At 33.6% G+C, this 22,108-nt stretch overlaps 1 protein-coding gene across 1 annotated transcript; it reads left to right on the plus strand.

The window, feature by feature from the left end:
• Positions 1 to 70: 70 nt before the first annotated feature.
• LOC137923609 (uncharacterized) lies at positions 71 to 21,458 on the plus strand. The gene is made up of 17 exons (XM_068766826.1): positions 71 to 254; positions 690 to 784; positions 1,894 to 2,047; positions 3,446 to 3,577; positions 5,231 to 5,415; positions 6,072 to 6,158; positions 7,900 to 8,022; positions 8,500 to 8,661; positions 9,860 to 10,330; positions 10,746 to 10,886; positions 11,856 to 11,977; positions 12,911 to 13,087; positions 14,547 to 14,644; positions 16,160 to 16,256; positions 17,297 to 17,395; positions 18,884 to 19,107; positions 20,209 to 21,458. Exons 1-17 carry the CDS (start codon positions 71 to 73, stop codon positions 21,390 to 21,392), a joined length of 3,735 nt encoding a protein of 1,244 aa, XP_068622927.1. The 3' UTR covers positions 21,393 to 21,458.
• Positions 21,459 to 22,108: the final 650 nt, after the last annotated feature.

Here is a 22,108-nt window from a genome sequence, read left to right on the forward strand (position 1 = left end):
ACTTTGTAAATTAAGAGTATGTGCAAAATTTAGAATTTCCTGAAAGCAAAAAAATTCAAAAATTTTTATGATGGAAAAATCTATTGTACAAAATGAAAGGCTTTGTGATAACTCATTAAATACGGCAAATAATGAAACCTCAGAAGATTTTCAGAAATTTATTTACGAATTGTTTGAGAAAAATGGTGTCCTTAGTGACCTCAGATCTTATTTGCGAGGGCACATTGTTAATGTTTTGAAAAGCGTACATACAGGTATTAATACACGACGTGATAATTTCAAATATGTACGTTTATTGCTTAGAGTATCAGTTTCCGCTAACATACGTCTGTTTTCTATTGTAAATGAAATGGTCTATTGCATGTTTCATTTATTTAATAAATCTTACTTTGCTATCCTATACTCCATACTCCATTACTCCTATACTCCATTACTCCATTAAACAAATTTATAAACATACAATCAGGTACTGGTATGTTTTACTTTATAGGTCTTAGACCATGTCTAAGACCTATAATTATATAAGATCTGCCTGCAAAAGTGCAATGTTACTGACCATAAATCAAGCACGTTTCAATGCAGAATTACAATTAATATTCATAGCAGAAGTATATACCTAGAAAGGGTCTACATTATTGCCCTAAATAATTCACTTACTATTTTACTTAATAATACCATTTTCGTTTTAGGTGACACACTCACATGCCAAAAGCATTTTGTACAGCGTCTAGAATATACATTTCAAGCACTAAATATTCTTATAGTTGAATATTTGTTACAAATGGTAAGAACTACATTGCATTTGTTGACATTTATTATAATTATTAATGTAATTATAATTATTTATAAACTATGTTAAACAATGAGATAACTACTCATAATATATTTGGATATATTAATGTTAAAGTAAGCATGGTGGCTTATTTATATTTAATGGTTAATAAAACATCCTCCCCATAGAAATAGGGTGATGTACAGTTTTAAAAACCCAATAATTTTTAATTTTTATGGCACCTTCAAACCAAAACAGTACTGTTTGGCAGCAATTACAAATAGTGAGGTAGTAAATATTTAAATTGGCTCTCATGAGGATTTATATCAACAATGATATTACCTTTTGTCTGTGTAACAATAAGAAGACACCCAGGATTTGTAACTTTATTAAAATATTTAGACCCATTATTTTAAGAACATTCAAGGTAAGTTTTTGGATTAAATGTGAATTACTTTAGTAGACAGAATTTACTTGACTGTTTTAAATTGAAAGAGTTGTTATTGGCCCTTTAAACATGGTAGCTTTTTACAGGGGTGGTATGTTCCAAACACCCTTTGGGTTTTAAAATACCTTTATTTTCATAAAATATTATTTTATCTAGTCATCTAAAGTGATAATTTTTTTAAGTGGAAATGAACATTGAAAAGGGGTTTGGAATTTTTAAAATAAAGGCAGCTAAGACATAAAATTCTAATATGAATTTTATGGATCACAAATGTAGATAGTGATTGTTTATAGGTGTAAAACCTTTATAAAGCTCATTTGCTGTCAGTTTGTGTATAGTACACCATATCCAAAAATTAATTGTTTAAGAAATAATAAATAATGTTATGATAATATGGTAAGAAAAAGTGATTTCAAAATTCATAATACTACATGTACAAAGTAATTATTTTACACTATCTGACTCTGACAAACTTTGCTACAAGTGATTGACCTAAGGCATTAAAAAAAAAGTAATGTAACATATTTTAAAGTGATTTATTTCCATAGGGTAAATTTACATAGGTGTGAAAGCTTTTTAAAGACAAATGAGCTATTCCTTCGCAACTTTAAAAGCTTATTCTGTATATAGGGAAAAGGAATGTAATTGACTTTGGTTTGTATTTTTGCTCTAGGATTTTAATTATAGCCTCTCCGTATTTATATCAGAGATACCATTGGCTAACATGGTGTTTGATTTTGCAAAATCTTTGCTTGAAAGTACAACTGAAACATATCAAAATTTAAGATTTAAGGATAATGATGTATGGTGTGTTTTAAATTACCTGGGTAAGTTTTTGCCATTGTTATATAGTGTCCAATTTTTTTTTCATATTTTTTTTAACAGGCCTCCAGAGATCTTCAGTAGGACTGGTTGAAAGCAGTCCGCATTTTAAGTCATTTATATATAAAGGAACATCAAGGGCCGTAGTTTATATACCAGTTTAGCTTACATACACCCTTTTAATAAATAATGTTATAAAATTGTTGACTATGATAGTCAGAATACCTAGTATTTTAAATTTAATACAAAATACTACTAAGAAATAGCAGAAATAATTAAAATATTCTAATATTTACTGCTAACTGTGTTTAAGTTAGTGTATGTTTTCTTATCGGCTTTGAGTCATTATTAAAAATATACACAACATGAAACACTACAACTGCAAGAATGACGATAGAAACATTACCATATAGTAAAATATAGTAATGTCTCTATTGCATAAAAGTGAGAGAGTGAGCCAAAAGCTAATTATACAGGCTCAATGTTCTTATGCAGCTATCTGAACATGTAACTGGAGTCTTAAAGTTCTGAAGTGGAGAGAACAGATCAACAAGTACAGTGTAGGATGTCCAATTTGGACAGATCAACTTGAAATGATGGTGAATGCATGAATGAATGGTCATAACGAGCTATGTTGGCCAATTTTCTTCGTCTACTGTCTTAATTAAAATAGTTTTAATAATAGTGTTTACGTCTTCAACTGGGGTGTTTTATTTATTAATATTTATATAGGGTAATCAGTTATCTGGTCAGTACATAGATGTAAATATGTATACAGGGTGAATGGTTATGGGTGTAAAAACTTTAAAAGGGCAAATGTATGGTCTATTTGTAGGCAAAATGTTTTTAAAACTCACATTACTCTCAATCACTTTAATAAATTTGAAAAAAATCATTAAATTAATTTTTCTATCAGAATGTGTCAGGCAAATAACTTCTGGATGTACAAAGTCAGCGTGGACAAATAGTAAACAACATACAAAAATTTTAAATATATATGTCATCAGTATGTTATTTAATGACGTTATTTCTTCTGAATCTATAGTATTGAATAGGATGAATCATACAATTACGGCAAACTATAAGTACATTAACTCCTTTAAAGTTTTTACACGAATAACCAATCAGTCAGTATTTGTAGTGTATTTTGACAATAGTGAAGGATTTACAGAAAAAAATAATAATTATAGTTAATATTGAATTTTGAGTTCAATGCGCTTTGATGCAATGTTTGCAATGTGTACTAGTTCAAATCAATTTAAAATTGAGCTTGTTAGGCCACATCTAGCCAGTCCTACTGGAAATATATAGATACAGTAGAAATAACTATGATGACTTTATTATATAGCTTATAAATATAATAATCAATATTATTATCTTTTAAAATGTTACCGTAATTTCAGGTATTAAATGTGATTCAGAGACTGCATCTAATATAGCAGAAACGTATAAAAAAGAGCACAAATGCCCTCTTCTACTCTGTATACTCCAAAGTCTTCCTTTATATAGAAAAGAATCGGAAACTTTTGAAGCATGTATGTATTACACAAATTTTTTGATTTTAATGAAGAATCGCATTAAAATGAAATTCCATCGTATGTTATAATATTTAAATTGTTTATGTTATTATGATCTATAAAAGAACAAGAATTATAAGGGAATAGGTTTTGTTCTTTTGTTAAAAATTTAAAATCATTTACATTGCTTCCATAGTGGGGTTCACCGAGTGCAAAGGATTAAAATTCGCGGGAATAAAAAAAAACAAAAATGTGTCATTACACATGTGATGTGTTATAGGTATGTTGATTATTTAGAAAAAATGCAATTCACGTGAGTTGATAGACGCAATCTTAGATAGAATCTATTTCCTTGTTTTTTGTAATAAAGATATTGAAAATCAAATGGCAACAGTTGATTCATTTTATTAATTATTATTAATGCTACTATTTCGTTGATGAATTTTTTAACAGTTTTTATTTAAATGTTGGGAACTGCTTTGTTATACTATTTGAAAAATTTGTGTATATTTATAAATTTTGATTATTTCATTGTTTCCCGACAAGGGCGGCTTACCCTATAGTGCAGGGTGTGTGGAATGCACACACGGGCGCCGCGGCGCTCCCTGAGACAGCGTTAAGAGCATAGTCTTGTACCATCATGGTACAACACATGGTTGTAAGTTCTATGGGCCGCGAAACAGAGATTCGATATATTTCGCTTCTATATCGCTATCCATAAAACTTAAAATAAGACGAAACATGAACTATCGCGGATCGCCGCTTACTTTTGCAACAGAGATGTGCAACATGCATAAAAGCAATGAATGATATTCTCCTATAAGAAGAAAGGCCGTAACTAATACCATACTGTAACCTTTACCTACTTATAAAATAGCTTCTTGGAATATGAAAAAACTTTCATTTTACGTCGGCAAAGTTAATAGTTATAGACCCCCCCCCGGGGGGGGGGGGAAGCCCATGAGGCGCCAGGGTTTCATTGCACACGGGCGCTGCATGAGCTAGAGCCGCCCCTGTTTTCTGAACTTCAATAAAATAAAATAGGTGTAAAAGATTTAAAGGGGGAGGAGACAGATATAAAGCTCATTTTCTGTGTATTAATGTATTGTTTAACCAATCCAAAAGTGAATAATAACATTTAAATAACGCAATGATAAAATAATAAGTAAAATAGTTCGTAACACTGGGTCAGCTATAGACGCCCACTGCAAGGCATAGTTCTCCCCCTTAATATATTTATGGGAGATATACCATAATCGAATCGCTTGGAAGGCGGGGTGGTCTTACGGTACGCAGGGAACGCTGCTGTACGTCCTCTGGAAACTTGTTTGTGAGCAGTGGCAATCCTATATATTAGATGTATAAATTGTAAATTGTATAGAATTGTATCTCAGGAATCAAACCCTCGACTTACAATCGCAAGTCTCAGTCAGTATATTTATGACGCTGATTGTTCAATATCTAAAGTTACCTAAAATAAGAAATTATGGAAGAGGCTTTAATGAGTTACTAAAAGAAAAATTAATTAATTAAAACTATTTTTACAAGCAGGTACAGTTTGTCCAGTTCATTAATATTCCGGAATTTTTTTGAATAGAAAAAGCTATCCATAGTTATCTAACATTTTATCTTTACGCAAATACGCCATCTTTATTTAATATTTATTGGCAGTGAACACATCGGAGGCAAGTGTGTCCAGCAGTTCACGTGTATCATCCACCAGCTGTGCCAAGTGCACCGGCAAGAGGTCTGACCCTTACACAACATGCAAACACTGTTCATACTGCGACAGCTGTAAGCAGAGGATGCTGAAGATTCATAGGAAATATAAAAAGAAGAAGGAACAAATGTATAAGGTAGACATTAAAATGTTACTTTATCCAAAATGTTTGTAAATATTGTAGAGTTTTTTCGTAGTCAAAGTTTTTGTAAGTAATACGGGAAATGTTGATGTATTCTCGCTTCTGTGAGGGCAAGGTTAGTATCACCAATGTGGGACAGAGGTCAGGTTCTCCCAGGTAACCTTGTGTCTGAATGGTAAACAGGTGTTATAGATGAGTGACGGCTCAAGCCAGGAGTGTCATCTGAAGCGACGTAAGACCTCGGCGGCGAATACAATCTGTTGACATAGTAGTATGTTGTGGTCCGAGCCAATGCTCAACAAGGAGCCCTAGAACTTTGCAACCTTGAAAGAGATTTTTGACTAGAGCTTAAAATCTCTTTCTCTGGTTTTAGATTCTAGTCCTCTGAGCCGTGTTCTCACGAACTTGCGGAACCTGCAAATGCGATATGGGTAGCACAGCAAATGTAGTAAAAAAATACGTAATTTAGGCTGTTTATATTGTATCATGTATGACGTTTAAATATTGTTTATATAGAATTACTGTACATAGGCACTTATGCCTATGAAGTTTATAAGATTTCAATTTAAAAAAATATATTTTGATTTAGAAATTAAATGAATTTTACTTTGAAAATAAATTAAATATTTATTCACGAGAATCAATTCCAGGATGCAAACCAGTCTAGTCTGGAACGGGTCAAGATTGAAGATTTGCTTAAGAATGTTGATCTTATGGAAAGGGGCATCATTGAAGAGGTTTTATAACTTTTCAAACTGTTGACTTGAGATGTCATTTAGTAATACTCATTACTATATAATCCATTTTATTTCATTATCTTTTTAATATAACGACAGCTGGAAAGAGTATAGATTGTAATTCACCATGTGCCCAATAGATGGCGGTGGTAGTAACATAACTTTCGGATTTTTATGCCTGAGTTATGTCTGTTTTTGTACTATTTTTACAGAAGGCCTAATCTAGGTCTAATAATTACATAGTATTATTAAGTTCTCTGAAGGAATGGAATCTTCGAAAAAATCGCAAATTCTCAAATATAAGCTAAATCATTGAAAATTTCTGAAATTACATGGTGGAGAAATATATAGGTATTAAAGTTCCCACTCCTAGTACACCTTTGATCTACCCGCAGTGTTACACTTAGTATAGATCATAAAAAAATGGGAACCTAGACTCGACCCCAGGAGACAGAAGTCGAAGTATTTAACCACCAAACTAACACGTCGTTAGTGTTCATCTATCAAATATTAATTATAATACGGTCTAATTCAAGTAATTAGACCGTATTATAATTAATTAATATTAGAGACGTAACTTCTCAGCATAGATTTACCATGCTAGCGAGGGGACCATCACGTTGTAGAAGGTCAGGGTACAGTGGTCGAGGCTGACGACTTGCGTAGTAGATTTGAAGGTGACCACCATGAAATACATTGGCTTTCACCTACACCGACATCTTCCTCTCCCTTTCTAACATATAAATGATCTTATCAACGCTGTTCTGGAAACTAGTTAGAGATATGAGGTGATTTTAGTTATTAACAGGCCGTCCTTCAGAAGGTTATAGAGATTTTGCTGTTATTCCTCGCGTTCCTACCTTCACTGCTTACAAAAAACGGTAAATTTATTACTGATTATTTTGTCGACTAGATGGTATTTATTCAATTTGGCTGTGTTTGCTTTACGTAAAAACAAATAATGTGTAAACCAATGTAGATATAATGTGCCTAATATTTCTTGATTTTCTTTTAAGCATTTAGCTCACCGACAGTAACCAAATAAATCAAATTTCATCCAACTCTGGCACCTTTGAATTCTGAACGCTAACCTCATATGGACTTTCAGCAAAAATTTTCATCTTAAGAGCCTTTGCGCCTGGTCATTTAAAGCGTCCGCCCAAGTGTCTTAAGTATTTATTAAGTTGAGCGTTTCTGGCATTCTTGTCATTACATATGTTATACTATTATCACTATTAATAATCATTAGTGCTATAAATAAATGACTTAAAACTAGGGGACCTCTAAATTCAGTAAAAAATATATCTAACAGCCGTGGCTCCCGAGAAGGCTATCGGGTTTAGTTGCTAAGTATAAAGCTAAGCGCCCACGGTGCTTTGATATTTAAAACTGTAAATTCCACTAAGTAAATGCAGTCCCTTCAACAAAAAAACTTTCCCGGTGACTTTTTTAGATCGCACTCAGTCCACCTAATGTTACTTATCTACCTAAAGTCACTCATTCAGTTCACCTAAAGTCATTCGTTCAATCCACCTAAAGTCACTCACACAATCCATCTAGTCTTTAGAGTTGTTTAGATTCGTAAGTCAGAATTAAATTTTTATTGCAATCTGTTAAATTAGTCGTTGTGTGTTTTACATTATTTTACACAACATAATGGTAGAATTATTATTGCATTACAAGTAAAATTTGAAGTTTACTTAAAATTATTATGAATTTTCTTTCTCTTTCTCTCTTTTAGATGTTTGAGCAACTAAAATCGGTGTATGAAACGGAAGTGGAGATGGTAAAAGAAGAAGAGGAGAGAAAAATTAAGCGTTCCCTCGCGAATCACGCACTTCTGTATCAGAAGCGATATGATGAGGTAGGTTTAAAAAATATAAAACAGACACAGGCGTTTCAAGAGCAAGTATCATTCATTAATGAAAAGGGCATCTAGAACAGCATTAATGTGATCGTTTTAAATTTAGTTGGATAGCAGTCTGATTAGTGAAGATGGATGGCTCATGTACTGCAAGGAGGCGTCTTTAAACCTTTGCTACGCGGGTCGTCAGCCCCGAGAACTGAAGAAATTGCAAATATAAATTGCACCTTTTTCTCATTAGAACTTTCTATAAAATGTTCGGAATATTTGCAGATGTATTAGTATAATATTACATCAATCGTTGGACAGTCCACTGTTGGACATAGGCCTTCTCCATAGATTTTCTAATGGACCAATTGGAAGCGGTCTACATCCAGCGTTTTTCAGTGATCTTAACTCTTTCAGTATCTGAAAACGTTTTATCTTTCTATCATTCGAAAAGCTAATATGTGCTTAATCAAAAAATAATAATTACAGATGGAAGAGTCATTCAAAGCGAGAGAAGCAGAGTTGGAGTCAAATGTTCAGCTGAGGAAGAAGTTCCTATGGGGCCTGGCGCGGGCATTACGTGAGCAGCATTCCAATATGTCGACCGCTATGAAGGCTGTGGAAATAGAAAGCGAACGTTTAAATACAAAGGTTAATATACGAATTTTGTTATAAACCAATATCACATAAAAACACGACGCAAATTGAAATGACGCAAAGTTAATAAAGGTTTTCTTTAGCAAACCATGTAATGATTGAAGATAGGTTGCAGGCCTACGAAAAAACTACTTTTTAAAAAGAAAATTAAACAAAGTAAACGTTTAAAAAACAAAAATAATTTAAAATTTTATTACAAACATACAAAAGACAAAATATACGTATTCAATTAAAACAAAATAAACTATCCAATTAATTTATGAAAATTAAAATGAATTACTGTCTGATGAGTCTATAGTGGCTGTTGTAGGTTGTTTTTCCTAAAAAATGAGTCCGAATTTTTTTGGACGCGTTTTTATCATCTTAAAATTAAAGATTTGGCATCTCTTCTCCAAAACCTTTCAATCTCTATAAATGTAACGATGCACAGGAATTAGTACTAATTAAGTAGCGATGCAACTTCGGAAAAACGCAAAACAAAACTATGCAAAGGTATTGGTGTATACTTGAAAGTTAGTGACTATGTGACTATGAACCACGAGACTCGAAATAATTATAGAAATAGAGAACCTTAGGGTCAGAGATGTTCTCTATCTTTAATTAAGTGAAAGATCGCTGTGTGAATTAAGCAGAATAATTGTTCTAGCCGGAATTCTTGTATTTATCAAAATTGATTAGCTATTTATGCTTATCAGAAGAACCAAGGTAAAGGTAGTGGGCGGGGCATATCTCTCGTGCAACTGATGGTCGTTCAAGTCGAAAGTTTTTCGATTGGCGTCCGCAAAATGGTAGACGCTTCATGGATAGGGCTCCCACTAGATGGACCAACGACATAGGATCGCAGGAGGCCCCTGGATACGGGCAGCTCAAAACCGGTCCTCATAGCAATCTTTGGAGGCCTAAGCCTTGCAGTGGGTGCCTATCGATTAATATGATGATGATGATATATACACCTACGGGAATGATGTAAAAAGTTTCGTCTCTCGCCTAAGTTATGGCTACGTTGCAGCTGTTGCTCGAAGTATATAAGAATGGTTTTATCAAAAGGTCGATAAAATATAGAGGTTCAAGTGGCAGGTACCTAATGATAGTTATTATCGTCGTTATTAATATTTGCGAATAAAAACATTTCTCAGTCAAATTTTCCAAAAATCTGATCACTGTTTTGTAAAATTGAGAGGTTATGTTGCAGGAGGAAGATCTCAAACAACAAATAAGAGAAGCAGAAGAGACTCTAAAAAAACGCGGCGACGAAATGAGAAATCAGATATCCAATGAGGTAGTGCTTCTAGAAGGTCGCCTTAACTCGATGAAATACGAGCGTGACGTCATAGAGAGGGAACGAACCGAGTTGGAGACGCTAAAAGTATTGTGCGATAGCAACACAAAAATAAGTATAAACAATATGAAAGAAAGAGAGGAGCTGACTGCTCAATATACTTTGCTGAGGGAAGAGTTATTAAAGTTAAAGGAACGAATAGCGCTGGCGAACGGTGAATCAAAGTGTTTGGTCGATAAGGGAGTGATGACCGACAGGAAGATGGATCAGACCATGAACAACGAACAGGAATTTGAGAGAAACGCCAGGAATGATGACGCTGTGAAGACACCCAACCAAGTAGTCAACGATCTCAAAAAACAGAAGAATGTAAATTTTAATCAGGTAAAATAATATCTATGGTTTCTATTTTTAAATAAAGAACGGATTGACAACGTTTGTATTTTTGAAATAAAAAATCATATACGGTTTCTCTAATTGACTTCATGAGAAACCCATTCTTCGCGGAAGTCGTTTTTGAAGTGGGCAATCGCCATTGGTTTATTGATATACCTCAGGAGAAATAATTTAGTGGCGAGAAATCTGGGCTCGAAATGCCACGGATTGTCACCACGACGACCAGTTTTCCACCAAAAAATTTATTTACAAATGATTGAAGACGTTGTTAAGTTTGTGCTGTTAAAATTATGTTTCTTTATTCGCAAGCCACCACCCTGAGTGTACTTGTTCCAACATTAAAGCATTGCAAACTAGACACCATAACTTGTATCGTCATCAACTATTACTTTATTAACTTTAGGCTAACTTAGAAGAGATAATGGATCGTGGCCGGGAGAGAGGCCGTGCGGGTGTTACTTGTGAGCAAGTGGGAGCTCGTGAAGGTCGACTCGAAACCTTACTTCGAGAGGAGAATGATCGCCTCAAGGCCTTTGCTGATCAGGTAAGATCAGGTAGTTATTTCATATTAAATAGAAAGTAAACGAGACCGGTAATCTTGGCAACATTTGGGGATGAGGGGGGGGGGGGCTATCCCTTGTAGCAGGCGTCTATCGCCTATCAAAAACTCTCAAAATTCAGCTGGATCATTAAAAATTACTCGACATACATTGGGATTAAATGGTTATACTTAGTATAACAGATCACAAAGTGTACCCACCACACGGATCGAAACCATGGTAGCTTCATACAAATAAGAACAAACTTTTATTTTGTATAAACTACCAGGTTTACGGTTTATAAAACAACTTCCATTAAGCATCAATTGGCATTAAAAAAAGTGAGAAAACCAAATGAAGTCCTCCCTACCATGGTTTGGATCCACCGTACCCCAGGATTTGAAGGCAATTCTTTATTGTTAGTAATAGAGGTGTAAATATTAAGTGTTTGGTGATCGAGGCTGACGACCCACGTAGCAAGTTTAACTCTCTAACTGTATAATTTTGTACTGTAAACTTTTCTGTCTGCTTAGTTATTTTCTAAGACGAGTCTACTCGACATTACGCAATAATTTTCCTTTCACTATGACGAGTATATTCGACATAAACAGTTAAAAGATTGGAAGTGGACCACTTCCAATTCTTTTGGAGTTTATTAACTTACTTTGAAAGACCGTTGGAAATAAGTTGATGTTCGGTTTTGGCAGTCCTCAATTCTTTAGTAGCTTATAAAGAGATTTTAAGCAGTAGATATATCGTCTGTTTGTCGGCTTGATGTTTTTTATTTCTCTAGGAGATCTTAAGCATTATTTTAAATGACTACGTCAGCCATAGGACGTCAAATGTTATATATATATATATATATATAATATAGGCATATTAACATATGCCTTCCACGAAGATTCCGAGAGAACCGGTCGGAAGTGGCCAGCATTCAGGGACTTATTTTAATAATTAAAACCATTTACATTCAGCAACGCGAGCATATCGAGGATCTGTCTCGTGAACAAATCCGGCTGCGATCGGAACTGGTGGCCGCGAGACTGGGAACACCTCGGCCACGCACCGCGCCTGCTGTCATGCCCCCATCACAAGGGTAACTTAATATACTTTTTAACACTTTATACAGAGAGCACATATAGTTGTTTTAGAGAAAATCGTAGTAGAGTCCCAATATACCATATCTTTTTATTTATTTAATATTTTAATAAAAAACATGACTATTGAAATCAGTTTTCAGAGGATAGGCAATCGCCAAACCTACCAAGTTTACCGTATCCCAGTATACAATAATAAATTTTAATTAGATATGTCCGAAATATATTATCGTAAACAATATTTTTGTCGAGTAATGTGTAACTGCTAGTGACAGGTGTTTCTTATTTCTTATACGTATTATTATTTAAATATGATACATTAGTTTATTTTCTCTATTGCAATGCGACACGGCAGTAAATTTTATCAGTACAAAGTCTGCAGGGACACATAGTAAACAATAATTATCTTTAATATGTAGTAATTATAATTCTACGAACGCATTTTCTTACTATATTTCCATATGCTACTATTTGTGGAACCATTGAGTTTTGTATAAGGTGCACCGTATATAAAATATATTGACAGCAAATGACTTAAATATTCATCTCTTTGAAGTTTTTACTACCCCTTTCTAACCTACCCATCATCCTGTATAGAAGAGATATATAATCGACATTTATGTACAGACATAAATTAGACATTAACATGGCATTACGCTAATTTTTCCGCAAATAAATATCGAACCTTTTAAAACACAAAGATTTGTACTATAAATATGGTTAATAAAAACATTTTTTTTTAATTGTATAGCAAATGATCTATAAAATCATCCTTGTAACATTGTTATTGGTGTGTTATTGTCTATATTATATAATTTATACAGGATAAATATCAGTCATAATGTCAATTATTAATCTGCATGTACAAGCGTATCATAAAGTGGGACAAAATCCCATCTGTGAATGTTAAAATATTGATAAATACATTGCAGTGTAAACCCGAGCGGTGGGCGTAGTACGACGGGGTGGTACAAGGGCGCTGGTGAGGAGTTGAGTGTGTTCGTGGAACCACCGAGAATACTGCGGCCAGGGGATGTGCTGCCATTTGTAGGAGTTCTGGCAGACAGACACGCGGACAGAAATGCCGACAGACGCGCCGACACGCGACGGTATGTAAATCAAATTCAAAATATCTTTATTCAAGTAGTTAGCTAACACGCTTTGGACGTCAGGCGACAGCTTAGGCTGGGAATGCTTGACGAATGGAATAGCAGGTACATGAATGGAACGACGGCATCGACAACGTGGAAGTTCTTCTCGGACGCCGTCGCGGCCTACCGCGCGCTCCGTAGCATGGAGGTGGACGCGGTCTTGGTGCAGCTCTTCACAGGGAATGGGGGGTTCTCTGAGTACCTTCATAGGTTTAAGCCCAGGGAGGACCCCTCGTGCTTCTGTGAACCGGGCGTGGACCAGACCGCGATCCACCTGGTAGCAGAATGTCCCACATTTGGAGGGCTCCGATATGAGACCGAATGCCGGCTAGGTAAAAAGATAGAGAAGGCAAAACTTGCCTCCATTAAAATGGAAAAGGATAAAAGAGGGTGCGTCCTCAAATTCTTTAGGAAAGTTGCACAATACGCAATAGGCAGGAACAAAACATAGGTGTATAAAACATTGTAAAGTTATTAAAATAGCTTCATTTATATTTAAAAAAAAGTAAAATAAATCCGTGATAAAATTGATGTACACGAGAAAATAATAAAACCGATTAAAACTGTGATACTGTAATAGAAATGGATAACTGAAGTGTTTGAGGATGTACGAAAGGAATGGATGAAATGATTGAGAAAGGAAGATGGAATTGTGGAATGACAAAAGGAGAAAAAAAAGATATTGTGTACTATGGAAGACGAGAAAGAAAATAAAAATTCAAGTGAAAAAATTATAAAGAAATAAATGCTGATCTACTGAAAAGAGCCAGCCAGAAACTCAACATTTGCTTTTTTTTAAATGAAATTTAATAATTTTTGATGTGTACATTATAATATCAACGATTTAAATATTGACACAAATTTCCACGTATTTTGATCTTCCAAAAACTTTAATGCTATAGTAAGATTTATTTAATAATATACTTTTAACAATACGTAGTTGCGTACAATGGGCCATATAACTGTAGTAACGGTTTTATTATTAATAACGGTGGTAGCCCAGCGGTAGAGCATTGAGACTTGCAATCATAGGTCGCGGGTTTGATTTCCGGGATACAATCTTATATAATTCACACTTTAAGCATTAATTATACAGGATTGCCACTGCAAACAAGTTTTCATAGGATGGGCAGCAACAGCCAAGCGGTTACGGCATTCATCTTCATAAATATCTTTGGGAGGAGGCCTTGTAGAGAGCGTCTATCTAAGACGACGAAATATTAATATTATTTTATTTGGTGTTAAGTATTCTTTACATATGCTAAAATCAATTTAATTTGTATGGTATTGTTAAAATTTAATATAAAAAAGTCATTAATTTCTATTTTTAACTTTGAAATAACATCTATCTAGATATTATAGAAAATATTTTGGGTTTTAAAATACAGTTTCTTTATAAGAATTAATTTATTTTTAGTCACCTAATCAACCAATGGCGGTCACTGACGCGGCGATTTTCACCAATCAGCAGCAAGCATAGAACGGCCACCTGCCGTGCTAGTACCTCGCGCACAGGTCAGTTGTACTCACTGTGCAATGTACACAGTATATATATTTAAATCATTAGTTACTAATACACAGGATGATTGGTTATTGGTGTAAAAGCTTTAAAGAGGCGAATTACTCATTTGTTATTTATAGTAAGAAAATCATTTTAAAAATTCGTGTTACTATGTATAAAATTAATTATTGTTTACTATCCGTCCCCGCAGACTTTGTACTGCCAGATGGTATTGATCTGTAAAATGTTTCACGTGAAAGTTTTTTTGGTAAAAATGAGTTAATTTAACGCTTCGAAGCTTTTACATCTACAACCAATCATCCTGTATAAATGTAATGTTGCAAAATAAAATAGTAAGGGAACCTAGAATGTGTGTTGAGGATGGATGTATGGCTAAAAAAATGAAAGAGAAAGCCTGGGAAAATTGTAGAACGAAAGAAACAGTACAACAGATAATATGATACATGAAAGAGGAGAATCATAATAATAAAAAATTATATGAGCGGGGACCATAAAAAAAATCACCTGTACATAGCGTAACAGTGGAATCGGAAATAGGTTTAAAAGTTATAAAGCCGACAAATGAGCTATATATTCATTCCATTAAAATTTAAGCCTGTAGTCAATCTTACTGTTTGTGTTTCATTCATATTGCCAAAGTCAGTAATATGGTTTTGTTGATTAGTATAAATTTCTATTATACAACAATTTTGCAGAATCTTTCTTAAATTTCTAAGTTATTCTTAAATATTTACAACTCTTTTTAGAGACACGAACGTTCAAGCGGTTGAAGCGACATCTATGCCTGCGCCGTTAATATATAGTTATAGATACCCCAAAAAGGCTTATAGATATATCTCCTATCTTCAATACTTATGTCTTAATATGTTATACAATAATTATTTTTTAAAATCGTAAGGTTATGCAACGCCCTCGCGCTGACATATAGATATATCTTAAAATAATGTTTCCATTACAGCCTGCAGCTCGTTATGTGTTAAAGTCATTATTAATAATTAAACTCTCATAAAACGTGACAATCACCGTCTCAGAATATATATATTTTTTTAATTTACATATCCGCCCTCTATCTAGAGAGATACAGGGTCTTTTTATTGTGTTAAATAATTTTTTCATGTTTCTATTTTCAATTTCTTTCTCTTCATACATTATTTATATATCTTAAACACACCACTTTCCTTCCTTCTCTTCTTCTCCTAAAATACTACAGTAAATTACTTCTTTATATCAAAGTACAGTTTTATCAATTGTATTCGTCCCAGAATATTTAGGAAACTAATACATCAATACCTATAAAGAAATTAATTGTTTTGTATGATTAATCATTATTTTCAAAGTACTTCAGGGTATGTTTTGCAATGTAAGATTTCTAAGGGAATGTCGCATATAGTGTAACGAGGGGGTAGGGAGTAGTGGCAATGAGCTTAGGGAATTTTTGGTGGTGTATAATTTAATTTTACAGGTTCGAAGAGGTTCTGTATTTGTAATCTTATACGATGACGTTACAGATGACCCGGAACAAGCAGAAAATGAGTCCACAACCCCGCAACGTACGCTTCCGCCCGATCAACTGTTAGGTGATTCCCCGTGCTATGATAACAATAGGTAATTACTGTTTTAGTACTTTTTTTGACATTTGCAGGTTTAACGGGTTTTAAGTGGCAGAACGCTTAGCCTTAAGGGAATCGCTTAGTATGAATGAAAGAGGTGACACAAAGAGACGAGGGAGGGAAGGGCGGGTCTTTAAGAAAACCTCTCAATCACCATTAAGTTATGCCTTAACCGTTTGACTGCTACGCGGCGAAACACGCCACTGCTTAAAAATCGTACGAAAAGAAATATTTAAATTGATTGATATTTGTCTAAATTGGTGTTTTATTTGACAACATCAAGCCAAAATATGTTTCAAAAGATTCATGCGTTCCTGCAAATTGCTTAGCAGTCCGATAAAGGTTTCTTTTATTTTTATATCAGAATAATGTTCTGGTGCTGCCATCTAGTAACGTCACTCGAGACTAATTTTGAATGATATATGAACTTATGACTGATTGACTTCAAAAATACTAGACTGTTCATTACAGCTCACATCATTTTATTATAAGGGTGCGATAGTTCTCGGAAAGACACGCGCGACATCGCTCGTTGACTTTTTAACACTTTTTTACTATTGTATCTCTTTATATATAATGTTTATTTATTTATTAACACTTTTTGTACACCATACACAGTAAATGTAGGAAACAAAGAAACAATTGATATAGTACAAGTGGCGGTCTCATCGCTCGAGGCGATCTCTACCAAACAAGCTTTGGATGGAGATGAGAGACATGAAGAAGAGTGCAGTCTAGCGTGTACATACAAATACATTCATATATAAAAAATCTACCTATACATATATATACATATATAATATATAAACATACATACAAGAATATTGTTGTTGTTTACGTCATGAGAAGAATGCCTGGAGAGCCAGTTTTAATAGAAACTATATGTGTGCGTTATTTGATAGGATTTCTATATTTTTTTACAATTATAACATGACATGTATCTTTTATATAAATCAGGCCAGAGAATTTCCATTTCAAATGTTGTCTATATATAAACTATTAATGGATCGGTTGCCATTATGGCTCATGTTACAGTGAAAATCAACAGCGGGAGGAAAAGAGTGAGGAAGTGAAAAAAAGTAGAGAGAAGAGTCCAAAATCATTTCTACGCGAGGCCAAGCAAAAGTTGAGAAAGTGAGTTATTTCGTCATTATTATTTTAGTTATGATGTCGTTAACAAGCTCGTTCATCCAGCTTATGGTGGGGACGTCTTACGTTGTGTTTGTGGATCCGTGATCTTTACTGCAGAATTTTAATCAGCTGCCATGTGTTCTTCGCGCTGTGGTCTTTCCAATGCTACTTTTTATTTCAACTTGCCAATCCGCTATATTCTTCCCTAATTCAATCAAAGAAATCCCAAGTATAGCTCTCTCTATAGCTCGATAAGCGACAGTGAGTTTGCCAAAGAGGCAGATGGGGAAGAGAAAGGTTCGCTGCCAAAAATTATAACACATTTCTAGTAAACTTTAGTCTACGCTACATAATTAACAGGGGGACCGAAAAGTAATGTCGTTTCTATCGACATGTCTTACAGAAAACCGATTAATTTTTAGCACTCCGGCATTGAAAATTTGTATACTAGATGGCAAAAGATTGTTGATAACAAAGGTGAATATATTGTTATTAAGAAATAAAAACTCGTTAAAAAGTAGTCGTGCGAATTTAAATTAAGAAAGCGACATTACTTTCCGGTGACCCCTAATACATTGTAGGAGCTACATCTTTCAATCTACTACATCTTTCAATTCTTTATATACATCAGTATAAATATGGACAAAGCCCGAATGAATATACACACATCTACTTCAAAGTTCGTTTTATTATTACCGACACCTTCTGGCCCTAGCAAGAGTCTTTCAATATCAATCATCAATCAATCATCGAATACTTTCTGTTAAATATCTATTTTGTATTTGAAGCCTTAATTGTATATACATGGTGATTGGTTATAGATGTAAGAGAATATAGCTCATATACTATAAATTATTATATAGTACATACATCCTGTCCAAATATCAATGGTTTTAGAAATATCAAAGATTTAGTTCTTATTATTTTTAAGGGAAACCGTGAAACTAAATACTGTTTGAATTTTTTCGGAATCATTTTTGTATTATTTAATATTTGCAACATCATATATACATTATTTGACACCACAAAAAAGTAAGAAACATGACGTTACGTATTTAAGTCATAGACAGAATATGAAACGTGTTTTCTTAAATTTTTACATATTAAAAAAAGTGAATTGAGATACTTGTGTAAATATTACACAAATAAATGAATTCCTCACTTTATTTGAAATGTTATAGTTTTGTTGCATCTGTATTAAAATTATTTACGTAAATAACTTCTAGCTCTAAATGAATTTTATATCTATAGGTATATAGTTTTCAATGACTGAAGTTTCTTTATTTTCTGAGGCATTTGAGAAAGCCGTGCGAATGAAATAAAAAATAATTACAATATTAATTTATTTCAATATTGCCACAAACTGACGGTAACGATTTCCAACACAAGCATAAAGCCTTTTTGTAAATATTATTGAATGATTTGTCTTGATTTGTTGCACCGACACACTCGTGAGTATTTAATGTAATTTATAAATAGTAATATTTTCAGTAAAGACAGCATAAAACAGCAACCCAGTCTAAGTTCGCGTGAGAAAAGTCCTAACTCGATGCTTCGAGAAGCGAAGCTTCGTCTTCGGAAGCTGGAAATCGAAGCGGAGGCCGTGGAGAAATCTTACTTGGACTTCACGAGACGGCGCTCGGAGCTCAGGAACGAAGAGTTTCTTCTGCCTGACGATAGCATCCCAACGTTGGATGTAAATGGACAAAATATATGTACGAGTTTTTTGTTATGTATCCGCCTCTTCTATATAGTAGTTTTCTTCTCTCCGGGAAATGCACAAGTGAGGAATTTTTATAAACGCCAAAAATAAAACAAAGAAGTTAGAATTACTTTATTGTGTTGGTAGTTGTGGCTAAAAGATTTTCGAATATCGACTGCGAGCTAGTAGACGCAGCGTGGGTAAGCTTCCACTAGATGGACCGCCGATATAGTAAAAGTCGCGAGAAGTCACTGAATTCGGGCATAACATGACCGGTCGTGACCATGTGTTGCCTAGGTGTTGGAAGTTAGTTTAGCTGACATGATGATGATTGCGTTGGAACAAGTAAGGTTTGATTATTGTTTAGAATATAGTCCCGATACATTTATCAAAGTGTTTTTGTTATGGTTTAACCGACCTTTTACAAAATAGTAAAATTGTACATATTTGTTATATATATATATATATATATATATATATATATATATATATATATATATATTAAATTTTAATATATCGCCAACAAGTTTATATCTCATGGTAATAAAGTAAATATTTTCACGTTCGATTGATAATTGTTTTTTTTTTTTAATAAAAAAAAGAGGTTTGTCATAACGTCCTCATTTTGCTTTCATCCTACTACCAGGTCTAAAATTGTATCACAATTTTAATAAAATTTTTGGTCACTATAATAAATGCATCCCGACGATTTTTAAATATTGACCAAAACTTTCTTATTCCAACCCAATAATCGTCGTATCAGCCGACAAACAACCACTGCAACACATAGGTCAAATATTGGTCTTTTTCTTACATAGGCCTCCCTCAAAGATTGGTACAATGATTGGTTTTGCGCTGCTAGCATCCAGCGACACGACTAGGACGATAAAATTACTGCATTGCAGCTTGAAGGCACCTTACTTGTGTAATACTGAATTAATAGCAAGCTGTATAAATGCAAAGTACCCGACAGTATTTTGAATTTTAAAATTATCACCTACAACCAACATGGTTTGAATTGATTACCAACACTTAAATAGGGTAGTGGGTAACATTACAGTTATAAACCTAGTATAATAGTCTTAGATGTAATTTTTAAATATATTATTTCCAGGCATTAAAAACAGCAGCTCCCATAATATTAACTACAGTAATATTAATATAAACAAACAAGTGACCAAAGAGTTTTTGAGGAAAGATTTTGAGAAATATCTTCGGGATTATCAATCTAAGGAACCGTTGGACTCATATAAAGTTAAAAATACAACAGCTGTTAAAATTAGTCCAATACCGGACGCGTTCTTCAAGATATCATCAAAATCTGATAAAGTTCAAAGAGCTAACTACTTAGAAACGCCTTTAAATGAATTTAGAAAACTATACCACAATCCAAAGCCAAGATATACAATTGATGATAAGCTTCCAAAATCACATGTTGCAAATAGTTATGAAATCCAACAGAAAAGGATAGATCAACAACGAACAGAATCAGAGGATATTGTTAAAATAACCGAAAACCCCACAGATAATATCGAAACAAATCAAATTCCAAATGACAGTGTTAAGGAATTAAAAATAGTAAAAGAACAATCAAGTGATATACATGGAGTGTCCAATGAAGATATACCACGCAAGGAAATTGTTGATGAAACATTAAAAGAAGAGATCATTGGAGATAATACAAGCAAAAATCTGCTCAAAGTGGAAGTTGAAAATGTAACAGAGACTGCCAACGTTAAAATGGCCGACTCTCATAGTGACTTGATGATTGTAGTTGAAAGCTCAGTGGACACGCGAGAGTTGACAATATCCCAAGAAACCATGGAAAATTATGTCCCAACTATTGTAATAAGCCCTAAAACAGATTTCAAAAATATAGAGGAAACATCTGACAATGTTATACCAGAACAGAAAATAATAAGTGATTCTAATGAAGTATCCAAAAGGTCTATTTCACCTCTTTCTAGAAAGAGTACTACACCTAAACGATTGGAAGAAATAGATAAATGTTTGGATAACTTTAATAATAGCGCATCGCCTGAAAAATCATTTGGCGTTGATAAAAAAGATGTTATGGAGGCAATATTTGACGCAGAAGAGATTAAAAATGCATCCAGCGTTGACACTTGTTTGGACAATTCAAAAGACGGACTCGATTTGATCGACATTGAAGCGGAATCCAGGGAATATGTGGACGATTTCTTAGCAGACGCGGACAACTACAACAGCCAATCAGATCTCGGAAACTCTCCCCTCTCCCTCGCCAAGACCTCCGAGGAAGACAATTTTTGGGATTAATCTTCATATAAAAAAAACCATCAAACATATATATTCACATTTTATTTTTCTAATTTTTATGTTAATTAAAAACGTATATAAAACATCATTTTTTACATTTATCGTTTTATTTATAAAAGTACAAACATTCGTAATATCTCTGCACAACATTCCAATATCAATTTCTGACAAGTTTCGCAACTTATTGGGACACAATATAATTAAACTGTAAATGCTAAACAACGAGAACGGAGTTATTGTCAAACACGTAACTGAACTCTTGGAATACTATACAAATGCAAAAATCAATTCAAAATAAAAACTTCACATTAATAATGTCAACCAAAAATTTTACATAAAATGAGATTATCATTAGGGAACATTACGAAACGTAGAAACCTTGTTAAGTAAGTATCGAGAACCTAGCAAGTTAATGTCATAATATCATACAGAAACTGTTTCGTATATGTAATATTTTTACTATATATGTACGTAATTTTTTTTAATATAATTATTAGAGAAGACTAGAAATAAACCAATAGTGAAATAATAAATCGCTTCCGTGCTAACCATAACACAAATATAAGATTTCTGTAAAGAAGTAAGGAATAAATAAATGCAAATCTATAAAGCTATGGTCTGAATTTGTCTGTGAATGAAAATAAAGGATTTAGTCCGTGACATAACACAAGATCTATCGAATAGATCCTCACGCTAACGGATTACTATATAAATAC

Source organism: Battus philenor, unplaced genomic scaffold (assembly GCF_028537555.1).
Source record: "Battus philenor isolate CCGP_79_NKW_IND1 unplaced genomic scaffold, ilBatPhil1.0.hap1 SCAF_22, whole genome shotgun sequence".
NCBI lineage: Eukaryota > Metazoa > Arthropoda > Insecta > Lepidoptera > Papilionidae > Battus > Battus philenor.

Bases quoted from the DNA above. Each gene is read 5' to 3' on its own strand.
- LOC137923609 (XM_068766826.1), top strand. From the start codon at position 71: ATGGAAAAATCTATTGTACAAAATGAAAGGCTTTGTGATAACTCATTA. The intron at 10,887-11,855 runs GTAAGATCAGGT...ATTTACATTCAG, and splicing joins TCAAGGCCTTTGCTGATCAG to CAACGCGAGCATATCGAGGA. The intron at 11,978-12,910 runs GTAACTTAATAT...AATACATTGCAG, and splicing joins GTCATGCCCCCATCACAAGG to TGTAAACCCGAGCGGTGGGC.